Source organism: Saccopteryx bilineata, chromosome 4, assembly GCF_036850765.1.
Source record: "Saccopteryx bilineata isolate mSacBil1 chromosome 4, mSacBil1_pri_phased_curated, whole genome shotgun sequence".
Classification (NCBI taxonomy): Eukaryota; Metazoa; Chordata; class Mammalia; order Chiroptera; family Emballonuridae; genus Saccopteryx; species Saccopteryx bilineata.
Window position 1 is genome coordinate 225,040,161 of NC_089493.1, and position 18,596 is coordinate 225,058,756.

The 18,596-nt window shown below is 44.7% G+C and overlaps 1 protein-coding gene across 1 annotated transcript in view; it reads right to left on the reverse strand.

The window, feature by feature from the left end:
- ERAP1 (endoplasmic reticulum aminopeptidase 1) overlaps positions 1 to 17,533 on the reverse strand; it is a 47,854-nt gene extending 30,321 nt beyond the window's left edge. The window contains exons 1-4 of the mRNA XM_066273878.1: positions 16,948 to 17,533; positions 10,490 to 11,041; positions 8,347 to 8,485; positions 3,499 to 3,633 (exon numbers count right to left, since the gene is read on the reverse strand). Coding sequence (XP_066129975.1) covers positions 3,499 to 3,633; positions 8,347 to 8,485; positions 10,490 to 11,022 — 807 coding nt within the window. The 5' untranslated portion in view covers positions 11,023 to 11,041; positions 16,948 to 17,533. The remainder of the gene's footprint in view (positions 1 to 3,498; positions 3,634 to 8,346; positions 8,486 to 10,489; positions 11,042 to 16,947) is intronic.
- Positions 17,534 to 18,596: the final 1,063 nt, after the last annotated feature.

Sequence of the window (18,596 nt, forward strand, 5' to 3'; positions counted from 1 at the left end):
TTCCTTTACCACCTCCCTGAATTCAATGGGGACCTGCATGGCCACGGTGGTGGCCCCTGGCCCGACACCCCCCCTTCTGCAAGAAGACTGCATTAAAAAATGTGCTTTTCAAACTCAGGTACTACATAGGGAAGAATGGAAGACCTCCTCAGAGAATTTGTAACTAAAAGCTAACCTTCATGCTATTTAGCAGTTGGAATTGCAATAACCAGGCGGTCCAGAACCCAAAGTCAGTAATTTGATTTAAAGTGGTATCTGGGCTGCTAAATGCTTCCAGTCACCTGACAAGAGCAAATGCCAATTCTCTCTGGAAGAACCCACTCTCAACTCAGGTGATACCAGTTCACAGACATAATTCCAGTACAAGAAGTCCCCAGCTTATGAATGAGATAGTTTCCGTAGGTTTAAAAACATTTTAGTATTCCTATGCACGGAAAGGTAAAATAAATACTAATGTTAAGACAAATGTGTCTAAGTTGCATTTAATAGGTAAAGGTACCTGAGGAGCCATGAGAAGCCACTGCGCCACCTCACCTGCAGGTGTTGTAAAGTAACAAAAGCTAAAGAATCAATATTTTAAGAGGCTTAAAGAACATTTTATTAATTTGGGTTAAGGTGTGCAGAGAGATTTTGTGAATAATCTCTGTACGTGTGATTGGCATAACCAGGATGGCCCTTGGCATTGTATTGTAAATGCAAAGGGAAGGAAAACATGGATTCCCAGACATTCCACCACACCTGTGGGGAAAGGGGTGAGTGGCTAGCCAGGTGCAGGAAGAGAAAAGCCAAAATAAACCTTTTCTTATAGCAATGAGCCATTTGCGGGCATTTGTCCCCACGGAAACTACCTCTCCCATATGAATGCATATAGTTAATGTGTGTGACTCTGGACAGTGAGATGGCGGATAAACACTAAAAAATATAGGAATGTCTCTTAATATGTAAAGAGACATCTTTCTACCATTGTGTTGACTTATAAATTTTGTTTTCTCCAAAATGATGTATGGCTTGAAAATTGAACATGGTCCTATCATGTTAAAGGGCATATGACTATAATCAATAGTGGTAAAGGGCACTTAATTGCAATTTTTGTTTCTATACTTCCCGCTTGCAAAACTATAAAAACTAGGTAGAACAAAGGGCCAGCACGCTCTCCCTCAGATTTCTGTCGGAGTTGCCGCCGCTTGGCCAAGCTAGACAATAAAGCTTTGGTGTGTAATCGACAGATTTTGTTCGTGTCTTCAATGTTTCGAGTTCCTCCGGATTAGGCTTAACAGTACCTACAATAGTCCATCTTACATACCAATTCAACTTAAGAACCTACAGAATCAGCCTCATTCAGAACCTGGGTACTGCCTGTATACACAAGACACTGAGCAAGAGCCAGCAGAAACCAAAACCACACAACAGACAGACACTCAAAGACCTTAGCCACAACAGTTACTAAACATAGAATATAAAATGTATGTTTAATATGTTTAAAGAAATAAAAGGACTAAAAATATGAGTATGTAACGGAGTTCTGGCCCCGGTGGTGGTGTGCTGCGGGGGAGTTTCCCCTCATCACCAAGCCCTTCTCCAACACCAGCTGGGCGCCCTGCAGTCTAACTCAATCCTACACTATGCAACTGAGAAAGGGGCCGATTCCACAGGATAAGGTTTCATCCTAAAGACTGCTCCCTTCGCTACTTCAAATGCCATTCCCAAGTTCAGACTGTCACCTGTGCTTCTGAACAAGCAGATATAAATGAGAGATTTCAACACCCCTTCCTGGGGTTTGAGTAATTTGCTGGAGTGGTTCACAACCCCAGAAGTTCACTTACTAGATCACCAGCTCACTATAAAAGGATAGGACTCACGAACATGGGACAGATTCGTAGGACCAGCATGGGAAGAAGGTGCAGCCCTCTGGTGCCCTCTCCTAGCACGCCACGGCCCAGCATCTCCACCTGTTCACCCACCTGGGAGCTCTCTGAGCCTGTCCTTTGGGTTTTCACGGAGGCACAGACTCAGGCACGGTTGGTTAAATCATCAGCTATTGGTGATGGGACTCGACTCAATCTCCAGCAGAAGTCAGGGATTGGTACTGCAAGTTCCAGCCCTCCAATCACCTGCTTGATTCCTGGCAACTAGGCCCCATCCTCAGACTGCTGAAGCTTTCCAAAGGTCACCTCATCAACAAAACAAGAGGCACCTTTATCACTCCCTTTGCTTCAGCAACTTGAAGGGTGTTGGGAGCTGCATGCCAGAATCAGGAGGAAGCCCAAACATGTATTCCTTATCAATCACAATATCACAGTATGGAAGAGACATCATAAAGAGACTCATTCATAAAGGAATCACAGAAAGGGGAAATCAATGAGTGGGTGTGCTTGTGGCTAGTTTCACTGCTGCGTTTAGATTGCTCCCTATAGTCAAGTCGCAGGCATCACCTCCAAATCCCCAGGTAAGGAGCTGATAGCACCACAAGGATAAGAAGCCTCAGCCCTATAGAACAAAAGGCAATTAGCAGAGAAACCCTCAGGATTCAGGCCTCGGTGAAAACCAGTGAAAATAAATGAAGTATCTCAAAGTGAAGTGTACTGTAGCTCCTTGCCAGACACTTCCTCGCGTTCAAAGCCAGAGCACACAGTTGTACAGGCTGTTCGCTCCACAATGGAGCTCCTTGGAACAAGATTTTTCTCTCCAGTATCTCAGTGGTATTCCCTGACCCAAAGGCTCTCCATACAGCCACTGAATACTCCAAACCAGGGGTCCCCAAACTATGGGCCTGCAGCTGCATGCAGCCCCTGAGGCCGTTTATCTGTCCCCACTGCACTTCCGGAAGGGGCACCTCTTTCATTGGTGGTCAGTGAGAGGAGCACATTGACCATCTCATTAGCCAAAAGCAGGCCCATAGTTCCCATTGAAATACTGGTCAGTTTGTTGATTTAAATTTACTTGTTCTTTATTTTAAATATTATATTTGTTCCCGTTTTGTTTTTTTACTTTAAAATAAGATATGTGCAGTGTGCATAGGATTGTTCATAGTTTTTTTTTATAGTCCGGCCCTCCAACGGTCTGAGGGACAGTGAACTGGCCCCCTGTGTAAAGAGTTTGGGGACCCCCTGCTCCAAGCAGACCGCTCTATCTCACACCTCTTATCCAGGGCCAGAAATCCCCTGCTCAGAAAGTAGGTGGCATTTGTTTCCAATTGCAGAAAATTATAGCCAGAAACAACCTTAGAAACCAGTGTGGGATCGTGTCCACTTATACATTGTAAAGAAGCATAAACAAGTTCCAAAGAGAGGGTGCAAGGCCAAGGTTAGACGCTTCTCCACATGTCTTTGTTATTAGACCCTCACTATAAATACGAGCATCTGTGACAGCAGGGTCACCAGCCCTGGTCTGCCTGTGACTGAGGGGGTTCCCAGGAGGTGGACTTGCAGTTTTAAAACCAGGACAGTCCCATGCAGACCAGGACAAGTTGGCCACCCTATGCGACAATCACAGGTTCACCTTGACTCCGCTCTTGGTCATCTTGCTGATAGACTTAAAATCTGAAATAATGAAGGCCACCAGGTAGGTGCTCATCTTGAGAGTGACATCAAACTGGTCTTCTATGAGTCCTTCAGCAATGGCCACAGAGTTAACCTAAAATCAGAATAACTTATATCATCAAATAATCCACATTGAAAACACTTTATAAAGAGAAATTTCCTACCATATTATTGAAAGTATATGGCATGACATTTGCATAATTGTTTTAAAATTTCTCTAATAGCTGGTTGTAATACAGATATAAAGGCCAAACCATTCTATTCAATTTCTTTTTAATTGAGATATAATTCATATACCATAAAATTCACAATTTTAAAGTATAAAATTCAGTGGGTTTTTAAAATTATATTCACAGAGTTGTGCAATTATCACCACTTAATTTCTTATACGTAATCGAGACGACCACAGGCTGACTCATATTTGGTACATGAAGACAGTAACAAGGAGGGACAAAGCAAAACCGAGACTGCTCGTTTTGCCAAGACATAATCCACTTGTCCTTAAACACAGGTAGGAGAATTATCTGGAAATGCGATGTCTCATTTATTTTCTATACTGGGCAAGAATTTTAAAAACATGCAATACCTGACTATTTAGTCAGGAGCACTGACCTCTTTTCCCTTAGATTGTCAAATAAAAAGTGACAACAGCCAACACAATAGCCATCTAGTGTGATTGAATCAAAATTATACCTATATTTTTTTGTCACATTTGCAAAAAATATATTTTTTGGTATGTTGCAGAATTTTAGCAATTAGTTTATGTGCCATGACATGAAAGAGGTTGAAAATCACTGCATTAGAGTTTCCTATGCTCAACAAGTAGGTCTGGGATATCCCTGGATTTAGACTCCAGCATCTTCACAAAGCCTCAGGGACTCCAGGCCTTCTGTTGGGTAAACACGATTTAAGTTTGCTCACTTGTATTTTGCATTGTGTGGGGGCAGCTGCCCTGGGTGTACATAGTCTATGGAAGGCTGCCAGTGCTTGGCCTCAGGCTGCAGATGGCAAATTGCGGATGGCCTACCACCCCTGCCCTAGGGGGCGGCGATTGTTTATATTGTGTGCTAGAGAAGGGTTTCTTCCCCCAGCAAGTTTTTGCAGGAGTGGAGAGAGAGAGAGGAGAGAAGAGAGGGAGGGAGGGAGGAAGAGAGAGCGCGCGCGTGTGCAGGAGTGCAATGAGATTTCGGCCGGCCTGTTTGGCAAAGCCCTGCTGAGGCTGGTGGAGGCCTATGAGTCTGGAAGAGTCCGGAGAATATGCTGGGGCTTTGGAAGCCCTGTGTGAGAGGGCCACGGTCTTCCCTGCCTGTTTGCTCGTCCACCGTTAGGAGACTTTAATAAACGGAATGGCCCACCATTTTCTGGCTCCACAGTTCCTTTACCGACTGCCCGAATCCAACGGTAACCCACATGGCCACAGCTAAGACCTTACATCTTCCTACTGTAAGCCTACGGATTTCTCCACCAACCTTGCTAAATCAGTCTCTCCCTGTTTCTTTATTCTCCTGAAGCTACGATTCTCTATTTAGTGAACGCATTCCCATCCTGGGAGTAATACCATAATAATAATGGAAAGAGAACTGTAATTTGAAAAAGCATATTCTCTACCTCAAATTTATATAAGTAAAAGGACAATGTTTTCCTGTTTTCATATATGAATGTGAGGAGCAGGAAGACAATTCTTGGCGGGCAGGGATTTTCAGAAGAACGCTTTTCACAGAGGACAGTCCTCTAGACGGGGCTGCCAGAAACTTGTCTGAGGAAGAGATCCTTAAGGTATTTAGGGGGGTATATAGTTTTAAAGGTTGAGAAATATTGTACTAGAGATTGGTCTGTGGCACTCTGAGTCTCTTCATGGGAAGATACTGCACAGGGATGAGGCGGAACACACTTCAAGACTTGGAGCAAAGCTTTGTCACTCTGAGTCTGATCCTCAATGAGCCTCCAGACAAAGGAAGGGTGCTCCAGAGCTGGTGTGTATCTGCTACGGAATGACAGCTTCACCTGTGTTCTAAGCTACCAGAACCATAGGCTGGTGGCACTTACGGAGTAGTTTTAGTCATTTGGCATAGTCATCTTCACAGCCACTATATAGCCAGTATCTGCAGCCACCATCAAAGCCGCCTGGCCAATGCAGGGTCAGGTTTGATTTGGACCAATGGTATTGAAGCACAGAGCCGAAAACTGGTGGTTCATTTTTCCTTAATCCTAGCTCGCACTCAGCAAGCGAGTAAAAACAAACACACTGGGCTCCAAAACCCACTCATTCAGCGCTCACAAAGCTACTGACTCATCCGAGTTTCCTAGACTCAAAGGCTTCCACCTCACCAGCCTTATTCACCTCTGTTCCCCATTTTCTTTTCCTCCACAAACTGGCTTCTCCTTCCCCCATTCCACCATTTGGGCTGCTTCCTCCACGTGGCTTCCCTGCCCTGCTCCAGCCTGTGCTGCTCCTCCCTACAAGAACGTGGTCTCCTAGCTCCTCCTTTTAAGACCTTTTGGCATGAAAGCCCTCCCCCAATACATATTAGCATAACCACACCTCTTCCCAAGCATGAAGACAATATCACCACCTAGGCAATGGCAATCCACGTGGGCAGCTCCATCTTTAACAAAGTGAGCAAAATATATCTTTTCTGAGCAACTGCCTCTTTGGAAAGTCAGATGAAACACTGTTGGCATCAGCTCTGAAATTGAAGGCTAATGGTTTCTTTAAAGGAGACCGAACCACCTATCATTACTACCTTCAGTATTGTAATACTCTAGAAAGATTACTTTTTCCTTTTTTGTCTACCCAGTTTTGTGCACATTGTTACAAAGTATTTAGTTAATATTAGTATATATGAACTATATCAAGCTAAAAAGCTTCTGCACAGCAAAAGACAATATGAAAAAAATAAAAAGACAACCCACACAATGGGAAAACATATTCACCAATATGACTGATATGTGGTTAATAACAAAAATTTATAAAGAACTAAACTAAAACTCAACACCAGGAAGCTAAACAATCCAATTAAAAAATGGGAGAAACGCCTGACTGGGCAGTGGCGCAGTGGATGGAGCGTCAGACTGGGATGCAGAGGGACCCAGGTTCGAGACCCCGAGGTCGCCAGCTTGAGCATGGGCTCATCTGGCTTGAGCAAAAAGAGCTCACCAGCTTGGACTTAGGGTCGCTGGCTTGAGCAGGGGGGGGTGTTTGCTCGGTCTGCTGAAGGTCCGCGGTCAAGGCACATATGAGAAAGCAATCAATGAACAACTAGGGTGTCGCAGTGAGAAACTGATGATTTATGCTTCTCATCTCTCTCCGTTCCTGTCTGTCTGTCCCTATCTATCTCTCTATCTGACTCTCTCTCTCTGTCCCTGTAAAAAAAAAAAATGGGAGAAAGAACTGAACAGACACTTCTCCAAAGAGGACATACCGATGGCCAATAGGCATATAGAAAAATGTTCAACATCACTAATCATTAGAGAAATGCAAATTAAAAACACAATGAGATACCACCTCTTACCTGTCAGAATGGCGCTCATTAACAAAACAACACACAATAAGTGCTGGAGAGGGTGTGGAGAAAAGGGAACCCTCCTGCACTGCTGGTGGGAATGCAGACTGGTGCAGCCACTGTGCAGAACCGTATGGGGTTTCCTCAAAAAATTAAAAATGGAACTACCTTTTGACCCAGCTAACTTTTAGGAATCTATCCTAAGAACACCAAATCACTGATTCAAAAGAAGAAATGCACCCCCATGTTGATCGCAACATAGTTTACAATAGCCAAGATCTGGAAACTGCCCAAGTGTCTGCCAGAGGACGAGTGGATTAAAAAGCTGTGGTACATATACACAATGGAATATTATGCAGCTGTGAAAAAGGACATCTTTCCTTTTGTGATGGCATGGATGGACCTGGAGACTATTATGCTAAGTGAAATAAGCCAGGCAGAGAAAGACAAATATCATATGATCTCACTTATATATGGAATCTAATGAACAAAGTGAACTGAGGAACGAAATAGAGGCAAAGGAGGGATCATAGGGACCAGAGGAATAGTGTTCAGAGGAAAGAGGGATGAGGGGATGGGATCAGAAAAGGTAAAGGGATTTGTAAAACTACATATACATAACACAGAGATATAGGTAGCAGGACAGCAAATCCTAGAAAGAAGGGGGGAGAATGTTGATGGGAGGGGGGCAGAGGGGGTATAAAGGGGGTGGGGGTGAGGGAGTTATATTCAGTGGGACACTTGAATCCATGTAAATACAATAAATTAAAATTAATAATAAAAAAGACAAAGATGTTAGAAAAAATATTAGTACATATTATATAGAAATTATAAAAAAAGAAGTATATACTAGAAATGTGGCCTTATTCAACAAAGCATTCTCCCTAAAACCCTTTTAAAAGATCATGTGAAAAAATGAACATGTGTGTGAAGGGCCTGGCCCTGTCAGTGCTGATTTCCTCCTCCCTGCACTGATGACCTCACATGTCATTCTTATTGAAATCCTGCATGTTTTAAGGAATAATTTTTTCTATGACTAAAAATAAATTGTTGCTTGAAACAAAAGCATAGATTGGAAAGAAAAAAAAAAGTTAGCTGTCTGGCAATAAAACAAACAAAACAGGTGACCCGAATTACAGCTACCATTGGGGTGAAGCCAGTCCCAGTGACACCCTGGCTGTGAAGCCTGACCTGAACAGGGGACCTGAGTAACAGCTACCATTGGGCTGAAGCCTGTCCCAGAGAAGCCCTGGGTGTGAAGCAGGGGTTTTCCCATAAGCAGAGGTGGTGGAGTGCAGACTCACCAATGGCATGTTGGAGAGAGCGAGGTGCCGTGGCTCCCTTCTGACCTTGATTGAAAAAGTCGCTTTGAAGGCAGGTTCATCAAAACAGGGAAAGGCCATTCTGGCTGCAGTGGGTTCAAATTGTGTAGATGCAAGTATCCTAAAAATACAACAAGCAAAATAAAAACACAGCATGAAGGACCAGGGACTCTAAAGTGTGTGTGTGTGTGTGTGTGTGTGTGTGTGTTTAATTTTTAATGTTACTATAAGATTGATGAATTTCACCACTAAAAAAAATCTTTCATATGACAAAAGCTATCATAAACTAAGTGAAAATACAAGTAAAAAACTGAGAAAACTGACTGAAAGGTATTTGACAAGAGTTTAATAGCCTGAACGAATATGAGCTCTTAAAATAAGTAAGAATATACCCAGCAACCTAGTGGAACAGCAGACACAGGTCATAAATAGGCAATTCACAAAAGAAGATCCTGCAAATAGTACATATATCGAAAGCTGCTCATCTTCCTCAATTACCAATGTAATTTAAATTAAAAGGAGATAGCTGTTGGCTTTTTGGCTCAAAAACGATTGCTGATACACAGGGTTAGTTAGAGGTGAGCAATATGGCAAGAGAATCAAATGTATGTAGACCCTGTGACTTAGCATTATTTTTTAAGTGAGAGGCAGGGAGGCAAACAGAATCCTGCATGCGCCCCAGGATCCACCAGGGAGGCCCCTATGGGAATAGGGAGGTCTTCCTATTTGGGGTCACTGCTCCATTGCTCAGGCAACTGAGCTGTTTTAGCACCTGAAGTAAAGCCACAGACCCATCCTCAGCTCCCAGGGCCAACCTGCTGGAACCATTCAGTCATGGCTGTGGGAGGAAAAGAGAGAGTGAAAGAGAGATGGGAAGAGGGAGGGGTGGAGAAGCAGATGGTTGCTTCTCCTGTGTGCCCTGACCAGGAATAGAACCCAGGACTTCCACATGCTGATGCTCTACCACTGAGCCAACCGGCGTGGGCCATTAGCCATTTTAATTCTAGGTATTTATTGCAAAGAAATAATTTACAGTTGTTCACCCAAGTGTTGCTGATGCTGTGAAGTTGGAAACAACCCAATCTCCATCAATGAGGGATTAGTAAATAAATCAGTGCACAAACATACAGTTTAATAGTCATTAAAATGATGTATAGTTACAGCTATCCATATAAAACATCTTCTCAACACATTTTAAAAACTCTTCTAAAGCAGAAAATATAATGTAGCTCCACTTACATAAAATATGAATATATATATATATAAAGTCAGAAAAGTAAATTATTATAATCTACTGAAACATAAAACTTAATTTTAAAATTCAGCATAAAATCTTCCAAAATAAATTTTCTCCTAAAAAAAAGAACCAAAGCAAGACAGGTAAGGATCCTCTTAAAGTTTTAACTGAGAGAAAAGTATTCCCTCTAATAGACTGTAACGGGTTGAATTGTGTCCTCTAAAAAAGAGATACAAATCCCTAGTATCTGTTAATGTGACTTTATTTGAAAACAGGGCCTTTGCAGATGTAATCCAGTTAATATGAAACCATCAGGTCAGGCCCTAACCCAACAGGTCCTTAGAAGAGGGAAGTTTGGAGAAAGGCCATGTGACACGAGGACAAAGCTGGGGTTGCCGCTGCTCCAGTCCAAGGAGTGCTGAGGACCACGGCCACGAGCGAGGAAGGGAGAGAACCCTCCTTAGGACAGAGACTTGGCGCACAGGCCACTGACTCCCCAATTTTGAACTCTCAGCCTTCAGAAAGTAAACTACTGTTGTTTTAAGTCACACAGTTTTTGGTACTTTGTTATAGCTACCCTGAAAAGCTAATGCATAGACCAAGAGAATTAAAGATGTTTATTATATCCTTGAAATCTAATTAAATAAACAAACAGGTATTTACTCTGATAGAGCTGAAACCAAAAAGTTGTTTGAAACAGAATAAAAAACAAAATCCAAAAAACAAAGAAAACAAACTATTGCCAGTTTTAACTCTACCAAGAAGATGTAAAAGCCAAACCAAAGAGATAATTCAACATTCAAGGGAATTTTAAAAGACAATCAATTTGAAATAATAAATGTAGTGTGGGCAGCACTTGAAGCTTAAGAAAAAATAGAAAAAAAATACCTCACTTCCCCTTCTTTGGTTCTGTAGCTACTTTTATAAAATCCGTGGAAGTTCTCAGAAAGATTGCCGGCATACTCAATGACCACCGTGTATAGGATCCCAACCACCAGAGGCTCGGAAGCCAGAAGTGCGATCTGCTCATGAGCTGAGTGTTCCAGGATTCTCATCGGCTTTTCCGACAGCCTCTCCCCAGTTCCCTTCCTGAGGGTGGCCTTGGATACTTGCAAGTGCTGACTATGCAGGATGATGGCACTGGTGGGCAGGAGGGCTATGATGTCTATTGCTGTGCTCCCCTCAAAAGTCAGAGTGCTGAGATTTGCATGGATCATGAGATCATAATGAATTGGGATGATGTTCTCAGGAAGTCTCATTTTAGTCCAAGGAAACGGTGTCCCTGTCCCGTCATTAGCTTTAGGAGATGTAGTTTCACTGCCCTGACACCAGGAAAGAGTTGACACAATTAAGAGAATCAACAGTGAGGAAGGTCGAAATGACATGGTTCCAAATGGCCATGTGCTGAACAGCGATATCATCCTTTTAGCTCAAATTACCCTTTAAAAAAGAAAAAGAAAAAAGTCATTAAAATATTATCAAGACAGCATGACTTTGAAATGTATCCACCCAGAATTGGCAAATGTAGATATAAACTTTCAAAAGTACTAGATCTTTTCCTAAAAATAAAATTACCTTACTGCTGTTACTGATTCATAGAAGGAAAAAGATTATGGTTTAGCAACAATCATTAACGCCTTCTTAAAACCATCACCTGGTTTCAAAGTTTAAATTAATTTTATCACTAGGGTTCTTGGCTGAAAGCAACAGAACAAGCTCTGGCTGAGGCGCTTGAATAGCTCACTACACAGGCTGCAGCGCTACCGGACATTTGGAAACCAGGCTCACTGACGGGCAAAGAGGGATGACAAGAACCACATCAGAGAAGCACCTGACCAGATGACCACTCCCCACTCACACTGGGCCTCGGAGGAAGCTGCCCTGCTGCCCTGGACACAGCTGCAGCCACCACTACATGAGTTCCCCACCGCCCTGTGCTGTGCACTACTTCTTTCAGCGTCAAAGACGATGGTCAGAGCTGAGGTGAGGTGTCCACACTACCAGGCAAGGAGGCGGAGAAAGCAAGAATCAGGACTTTGCAGCTTCTGCAGTGGGAAATAAGTTTTACTTCCCACAAAGCTTACAAAGTAGAGAGTTCAGAAAACATAGGAAGCACAGGAAGTAGATGTAGATACTGAGTAGCAAGGAGGAGAAAGGCAAGTATCCATAACAGTAACTTTTAATAACATTGGTATCTTTATCAAATTGTCTGCCAAAAGTTAACTTTATATTTATTTAGCCAGAAATTTCTTCAAGAGTTTATGGTGAGTTTCACCATAGTGTGTGGCAAACAGAACAGTCAGGTGGATTCTTACAATCAACCCAACAAATATATGTTGAATGCCAGCTACATAGGTCATGTGCTGAGCACTGTGTGGAACATAAGAATACACAAGACACAAACCCCGTAATCAAGGATCTCTGCCCTGTAAGGGCAGAAAACACTGATACACAAATAATGAAGCACAGCAGGAAGTGTGGAGTGCTACAAGCATAATAAAAGAGGGTGCTGGGAAGAATGGAGTTGTTTCTAATGGAAGAGTGTTGGGCAAATGAGTTTGTAAGATTTGTGTTTTTTGAGTGTGCTCACTTTTCTTGTTAAAAATGGCTGGGCAGCGCCAGGTATGTGATCTGTGACATTGCAAATTACCTTCCTGCTTGGGAAGGGCCATTGTTATGCTAGTGAGCGCTGGAGAAGCAGAGTTTGTACTGAGAGAAGGGAGAAGGTGTGCAGATGGGGAACCAGAGAGGTGAGGGGCTTTGCGAGCTCCACTGAGACTGGTGAGGCCTTTGATTCTAGGAGAAACCGGAGAAGATTCTCCTGGTTGTGGGACCAGATAATGGATCAGTAGCTTTGTGAGCTCTGAGTAAAGAGGGAAGTGTTTTTCCCTCTGTGTGTTGCTCATCAGCTGGTAAGAATCTTGAATAAAGGAATGGCCCATCATTTTTTGGCTCCACTGTTTCTTTACCATCTGTCCAAATCTTATAGGAACCTGCATGTGCATGGCCGCAATGGCGGTGATTTCTGGCCCTACAAAGAGTGACCCAGCTGCAGTGAGTCTGGAACGCCTCCATGCAAAACCAGCTTTGCAGTGTGGTCTGAAAGGTTAGGTCAGATCTGGAAATGCAGGGAGGGTATTAAAAGCATTCACTGCCTGTGGGGCAAGCCAAGGCAGGAGCTAAAGCACAAAGGGAGAAAGTAGAGGGATGTTTTTAGGGCAACTGATGTGGACCAAGGGAGCCCCAGGAGAGTTGATGGAGAATGATCTGATTTTTCCCAAGCAAGGAAGAGAGTGACTCCAAGATTATGCTCTGAGCATCCTGGGAGTCGTGTTGCAGACCATATTTTGTACTTTATTTTAAAAGCCATAAAACACAAAAGGAATGTGAATCTTAAGGGAGTTGGCAATCCATGTCCTAAGAACCCAGTATACTTTTCTCTTTAGACAAAGACATCTCTCTGATGGGTGCTTCCAGGGAGGGGTCCCTGCCAGGTGAGCCCAGGTAATTGGCTCTAATTCATTCAAACCCCTCTGTCTCTAAAACATTTGGATCAGATGAGAAATGCAGTAATGATGTAATGTGAATCCCCCAAAATGGTCATAGCGCACAGGATTCTCCCTACATGTCAGGGTCTTCAGCTCTGGCTGTGTATTAGCATCACCCTGGAAACTTCTAAATTAACTGTTGACTGTGTCCCTATCTAAAACAATTAAACTAGAATCTAGGCTGATGAGGTCAAGGCAGCAGAATTTTTAACTTCCCGGAAATTCTACTGAAGAGCCAGGTAGAAAAGCTCCTACATAATCCTTGCCAAACTCTGGTCCTATCCCTTGAACTGTACATGAGGGGTACTAGTTCAAGGTAATCACTCATGTGCTCTCTCCCACCCCTCACCTCCATCCTGTTCCTTTCCCAAACACACAGCTAAAGGCACCTACCTCCCCTTCTCCATGAGCAGATCTTCAGGATAAACAGAAAAGATACCAACACAATAGATAGTCAACCATGAAAACACCATAATCCCAGTTCAAAAGGCACCACCCAAATAAGACAAAAGATATGTAAAGAGAAAAAACAGGTGTCTTTCTTTCCTTTCTTTCTTTCTTTCTCTTTCTTTCTTTCTTTCTTTCTTTCTTTCTTTCTTTCTTTCTTTGTTCTTTCTTTCCCTCTTTCTCTCTCTCCCCCTCCCTCCCTTCTTTCTTTCTCTCTCTCTCTTTTTCTTTCTCTCTTTCTCCCTCCCTCCCTTCTTTCTTTCTCTCTCTCTCTTTTTCTCTCTCTCTCTCTTTCTTTCTTTCGGTCTAAGAACCAACTAAACGATGCTTCCAGCCACAGAGGACTGGAGAAATTTGGAAAACAATAAAAATTAAATACCCAATTATGAAGAGTCCTTGCCCCTATATCCTTGGCAGAATCCCTGGGAGGGAGGGAAATAATGAATTTCCCTTAAAGTCTGGGTCCCAGAAGTAAAGGGAATTTCTGATGGCAATAGATTAGAGAGTGTGGCCAGTGACCGAAGATGGTAGAGAGTGCAGTGAATGCAGCAAGTTCAGGCCTGTGAGGACTCTGGAAATCCCCAAGTGTTCTCCAGCTAAGAGGAACTGTGAAAGTTCCAGCTGGTTCTGAGTTACAGCAAAGCCCACGGACTGCTAAAAAGGTTGGCAGTGGGAATGCACACCAAAGCATTTGCAGGGTTGAGTCCATGAGAGGTGGGGGCCAAAGAGAGGCTGCATCCCAAAAAGGATGCAGTGCCAGGAAACCAAAATGAAATAGGTAATACAGACAGTTTTAAACATCAGAATACACACCTACATATACAGGGTGGGCCAAAAGTAGGTTCATAGTGAGTATGTGAAACAGAGTGTATTCTTATATTATTATGTATTCATTATTGTATTATTTTCCATACAAACAACTATAAACCTACCTTGCCCACCCCCATACATATATAATTATAGCTATATTAGTAATATATATATTAGGCTTACAGTCAGAAAATAAAACCTGGCTTTGAGGTCCTGCTCTGCCACTTCCTATGTGACCTTGGGCAGGTGATTTAATCCCAGTTTCATTTTCTTCATGTGTAATATGAAATTACAGGTAGTTGTGAAGATTAAATGAGTTAAAATATTTTCAATCATACATTCCAAAAATATTTATTGAGGCGCTATTATGTGTCAGGGGTTTTGCTACAGTGTAAAGATAGCACATGTCCCTGACCTTAAAGAGCTTACAGTGTGTGTGTGTGTGGGGGGGTAACAAGTTGACACAAAAATATATATAGTTTCCAACAGTGATTACATATGAAGGAAGAAGCACACACACACTGAAAGAGAACAGAGCAGCCCAATTTACACTGGGTCTCTGATATTTTTAGCTGAGATTTAATGGACCAATCATGTTGGCTAAACAAAGGAAAGTGAGATTCCCAAACAGAGGGAACAGAATCATATCTGCAGGCTTGGAGGTAGTAGAGCGCTGCTTACAAAGGCCACTGTACAGCAGGGGAGATGCAAGTTGGAGAGGTGGGCAGAAGCCAGACCACTACACAGTCTTGTAGGCTGAAGAATTTTAAATCCTAAATGCAATGAGAAGCCTCTGGGTTTTGAGCTAGAAGGTCTTAGGATCCAATTCACACTTTAAGAAAATCAACCTGATTGCTGTGTGAAGCAGGGAGGACTAGAAAGGAGCAAGACTGAGTGCCAAGAAACCAGTTAGAAAGCAGTCTAGACAAGGTAAGCTAGTGGGTTATACTGGGGTGGTGTCCACTAGGAGAGAGAGGAAGGGGCTGGGGGAGGGGAGACACACAGAGACACTGGGAAATGGATAGATTCAACATTCTGAGTCCAGGATAAGGGAAAGGATGCATTAGGATTGCTGCCAGGTTTCTAGAATGAACATCTGAGTAGCCATAGCTGCCCTTTGCTGAGATAGAGGAGAGGTGGAATAGATTTAAACGTGAGGAAAGGAATCAAGGTTCATTTTTAAGTTGGTTTAATGTGTGATGTCTATGAGATAGGAAATACCAAGAAGGCAGTTGTGTATACAACTTTGGGGCACAGAGAGAAGGGTGTAAGGGACTTTGTGCTGGACTCTACCCCTTAAAGTTTTTTTTTCCCCCCTTTGGCATCTGATTTTACTACAGAATCTTTCACAGCCAATGTTGTCAATGGAAACGCAGCAGTAAGAGTGCCTAACCTGACTTGCAGTCAAGAAAAGTTCAAGCTACTTCAGGAACTTCGTTCAGGCTCCCGTTAGTGATTCTGCCTTTTCCCACTCACACAGCAAGGCAAGTCAGAGGTGACTGGTTCTGGGTTCCTCGCCCTGTCCTTTAATGCTAAGTCAATCTTCAAGAGGTAACAGATTTTCTTCCCAAGTGTTCCAAACAAGAAGTTAACTAGCGTGCGGGTAAACAATAAAAACGTAGAATTTGACTTTTTTTTAAAAACATATTAGAATTTTTTTCTCACTCGAAAATATGCCAGGTGTTAGTACAATTCCAACTCCTTATAATAAATAGTTATGGCCAATTTTTTTAAAAGTATTTTTTTTTATTGTTGCCCACATGCTGAGTTGAGTTAAAAGCAAAAATATTTGACAGAAAACAGCTTTTCTTTCAGAACCTGGCCTACACAGGGTACCCCAATGAAATCAGGAAGGAAGTGTCTGCTATCTTCCTTCCTCATGAAATTATTTTGCAGGCCCACGTGGCGAGTAAGTCACCCAGGCAGAAAACGTGAATTTACTCCAACACCAGAGCTTTATCTGAATAGAAGCCAAAGAAGCCAGTGTGAAGTGAGGACACGCAACTGCTGGCAAGAGGACAGGAGAAGGACGGGGCTTGACCCTTGAGACAGTTACGCACGCTGATCCCGTCCGGCCACCCTGCAGTAAACCCAAAGCCACGTCCGCTCCCCGGCAACTAACCGCCAAGTGCCCTCGTCGCCCTCACCCCGCCACCCACCCGCCCCTCCATCTGGCCCTAGGCGCAGCCTGGCGGGCGCGCGGCTGGCAGGAACCCAACTGCGGGGCGGAGCGCGCCGGGAGGCTCCGGCCTGCCGCGAAGTGGCCGCGACCCGGGAGCGCGCGGAGGACGCGCGCCGGCCTGCGCCTCCTGCCTTCTCCGGATGGACAGAGGCCCAACGGGGCTGGGCCGGCCGCCGCCCCGCCGCCCCACCGCCCTCCCCGGCGACCGGGGCCCAGGCTCCATGACTACCCGCGCCCCGCGTCTCAGGCCGCGGCCGCCCTCCTCCCGCTGTCGGGGCCTTCGCGGGGGCCTAGCGAGGGCGCCGGGATCGCGCCTCTCCCGCCACGCAGCCCTCTCCCCGGGGACGGGCCCGCAGTACCTGGGGGTCTGGGACCAGCTGGCTCTCCCTCGCGCCGCCGCCGCCGCCCGCGTGGCCCGCCCCCAGACCGAAAGTGAAAGCGGAGCCTCGGAGCGGCAGGCGGCGCCGGCCTTGCGCGCCGGAACCCTCGCAGCCGGCGCGGGGGAGCCCGGGACTGATGCCGGAGCCGGGGAAGGGAGACCCGGGTGACGCGCGAGGGAGACTGGGTACCCAGGCGGGGTTGACCAACGCGTGTCAGGGAAGCAGTGGGGTTACAGCACAGGGGATGAGGGGGGAGGAGCACCCTTTCTGAGCGGGGACCATCTCTGCGTGTGTCTTTGGAGGTATTTTTCCATTGGTAGTCTTTGTCGCAGCCGGGTTTGGGGCGGAAGGAGGGGACAAGTGCTCCTTTAGTTTAGGAGATTGTGGCCAGAGGGGAGATGACTTCTGCACACGGCCTGGACCGGCTCTACCTCCCTCCGTTGGACTCAAGGGGTGTCGATCATCTCCTCTCTGCAAATGGGCTGAGAGCTTGGCCCGCCTCAAAAGAATTGGAACCCAGGCCAACTCTGCTCCAAATTGCTAAACCTTCTGGACTTTCAGTGGAGAGGGCACCCGGTAGGAGGCGCCTCAAAAAGGAAGGTTATGGGAAAACAGCTGTGTTAGACTTGCTCACTGGTTTACTGGCTGCAAAGCACTTTGTGCCATTGGTGCATGAGCCCTTGACAGCACTATCATAAGGATATACTGTAAGTGCTTTCCCCTCAGGGGGGTTAAGGTCAGATTGTGCTCAGGTGATATGGTTTGTTTCCTGATCCCTTGCCCTCCACTGGGAAAAGCAGGTTTTCCTTTGGTTTTTGGTTTTTTTCTCCCTTTCTTTTGGCTTGTCTGTCTTAGCTTCCAATAAATAGGTATGGCTCACCGCTTCCTGGCTCCACAGTTCCTTTAGCATCTACCCGAATTCAATGTGAACCTGCATGGCCACAACCACCAGCCTTACAAGGTGATACAGATGGCTGCTGAAACCTCCCCCTCTACCCAGGGGGACTTGGCCCCAAAGATTTGCTGCTCCCCTCGTTAAAATGTCTCCCTTGCTGTTTAAAACCAAATAACTATTCTTATGTTCCCCTTAAAACATTAAGAATGGATGAAATGTCCCCCACAAAAAGGCCATGGGCTAACATAAATGTTTGTACTGGGCCCTGGCAGGTGGCTCAGTAGATAAGTGTCTGCTAGGAGTGGGGACAGTGTGCAAAGCTCCTGGGTTCTCACCATCTGTCCCCCCCCCCCCCTTCTTTTCCCACAGCCAGCAGTTAGTTTAGGAGATTGTGGCCATAGAGGAGATGACTTCTGCACACATTGGTTGACTGGTCAGAGCATTTAGCCTGGGCCCCGGTGCTTCTGCTTGTAAGGACCAAGAAAAGATCAAAATGTTAGATTCAGGAAAGTGTACTGGGATTGCCAGAGTGTAAGAGCAGAGACAGGGAGGTAATGATAGGGACCTTGTAAAGGCTGAGAACAAAGGAAGACAAACGTTTGCATTCCATTGGTTAGAGACCCTTATCAGAAGTTTATGTTTGAAATTCGCCAATAAGCTAGACCCAGCCCCTGTTGCTATGCTGTGTGCGCCCCCCTTAGCGAATAGGTAATTGCCACATCTGCTTCTGTAC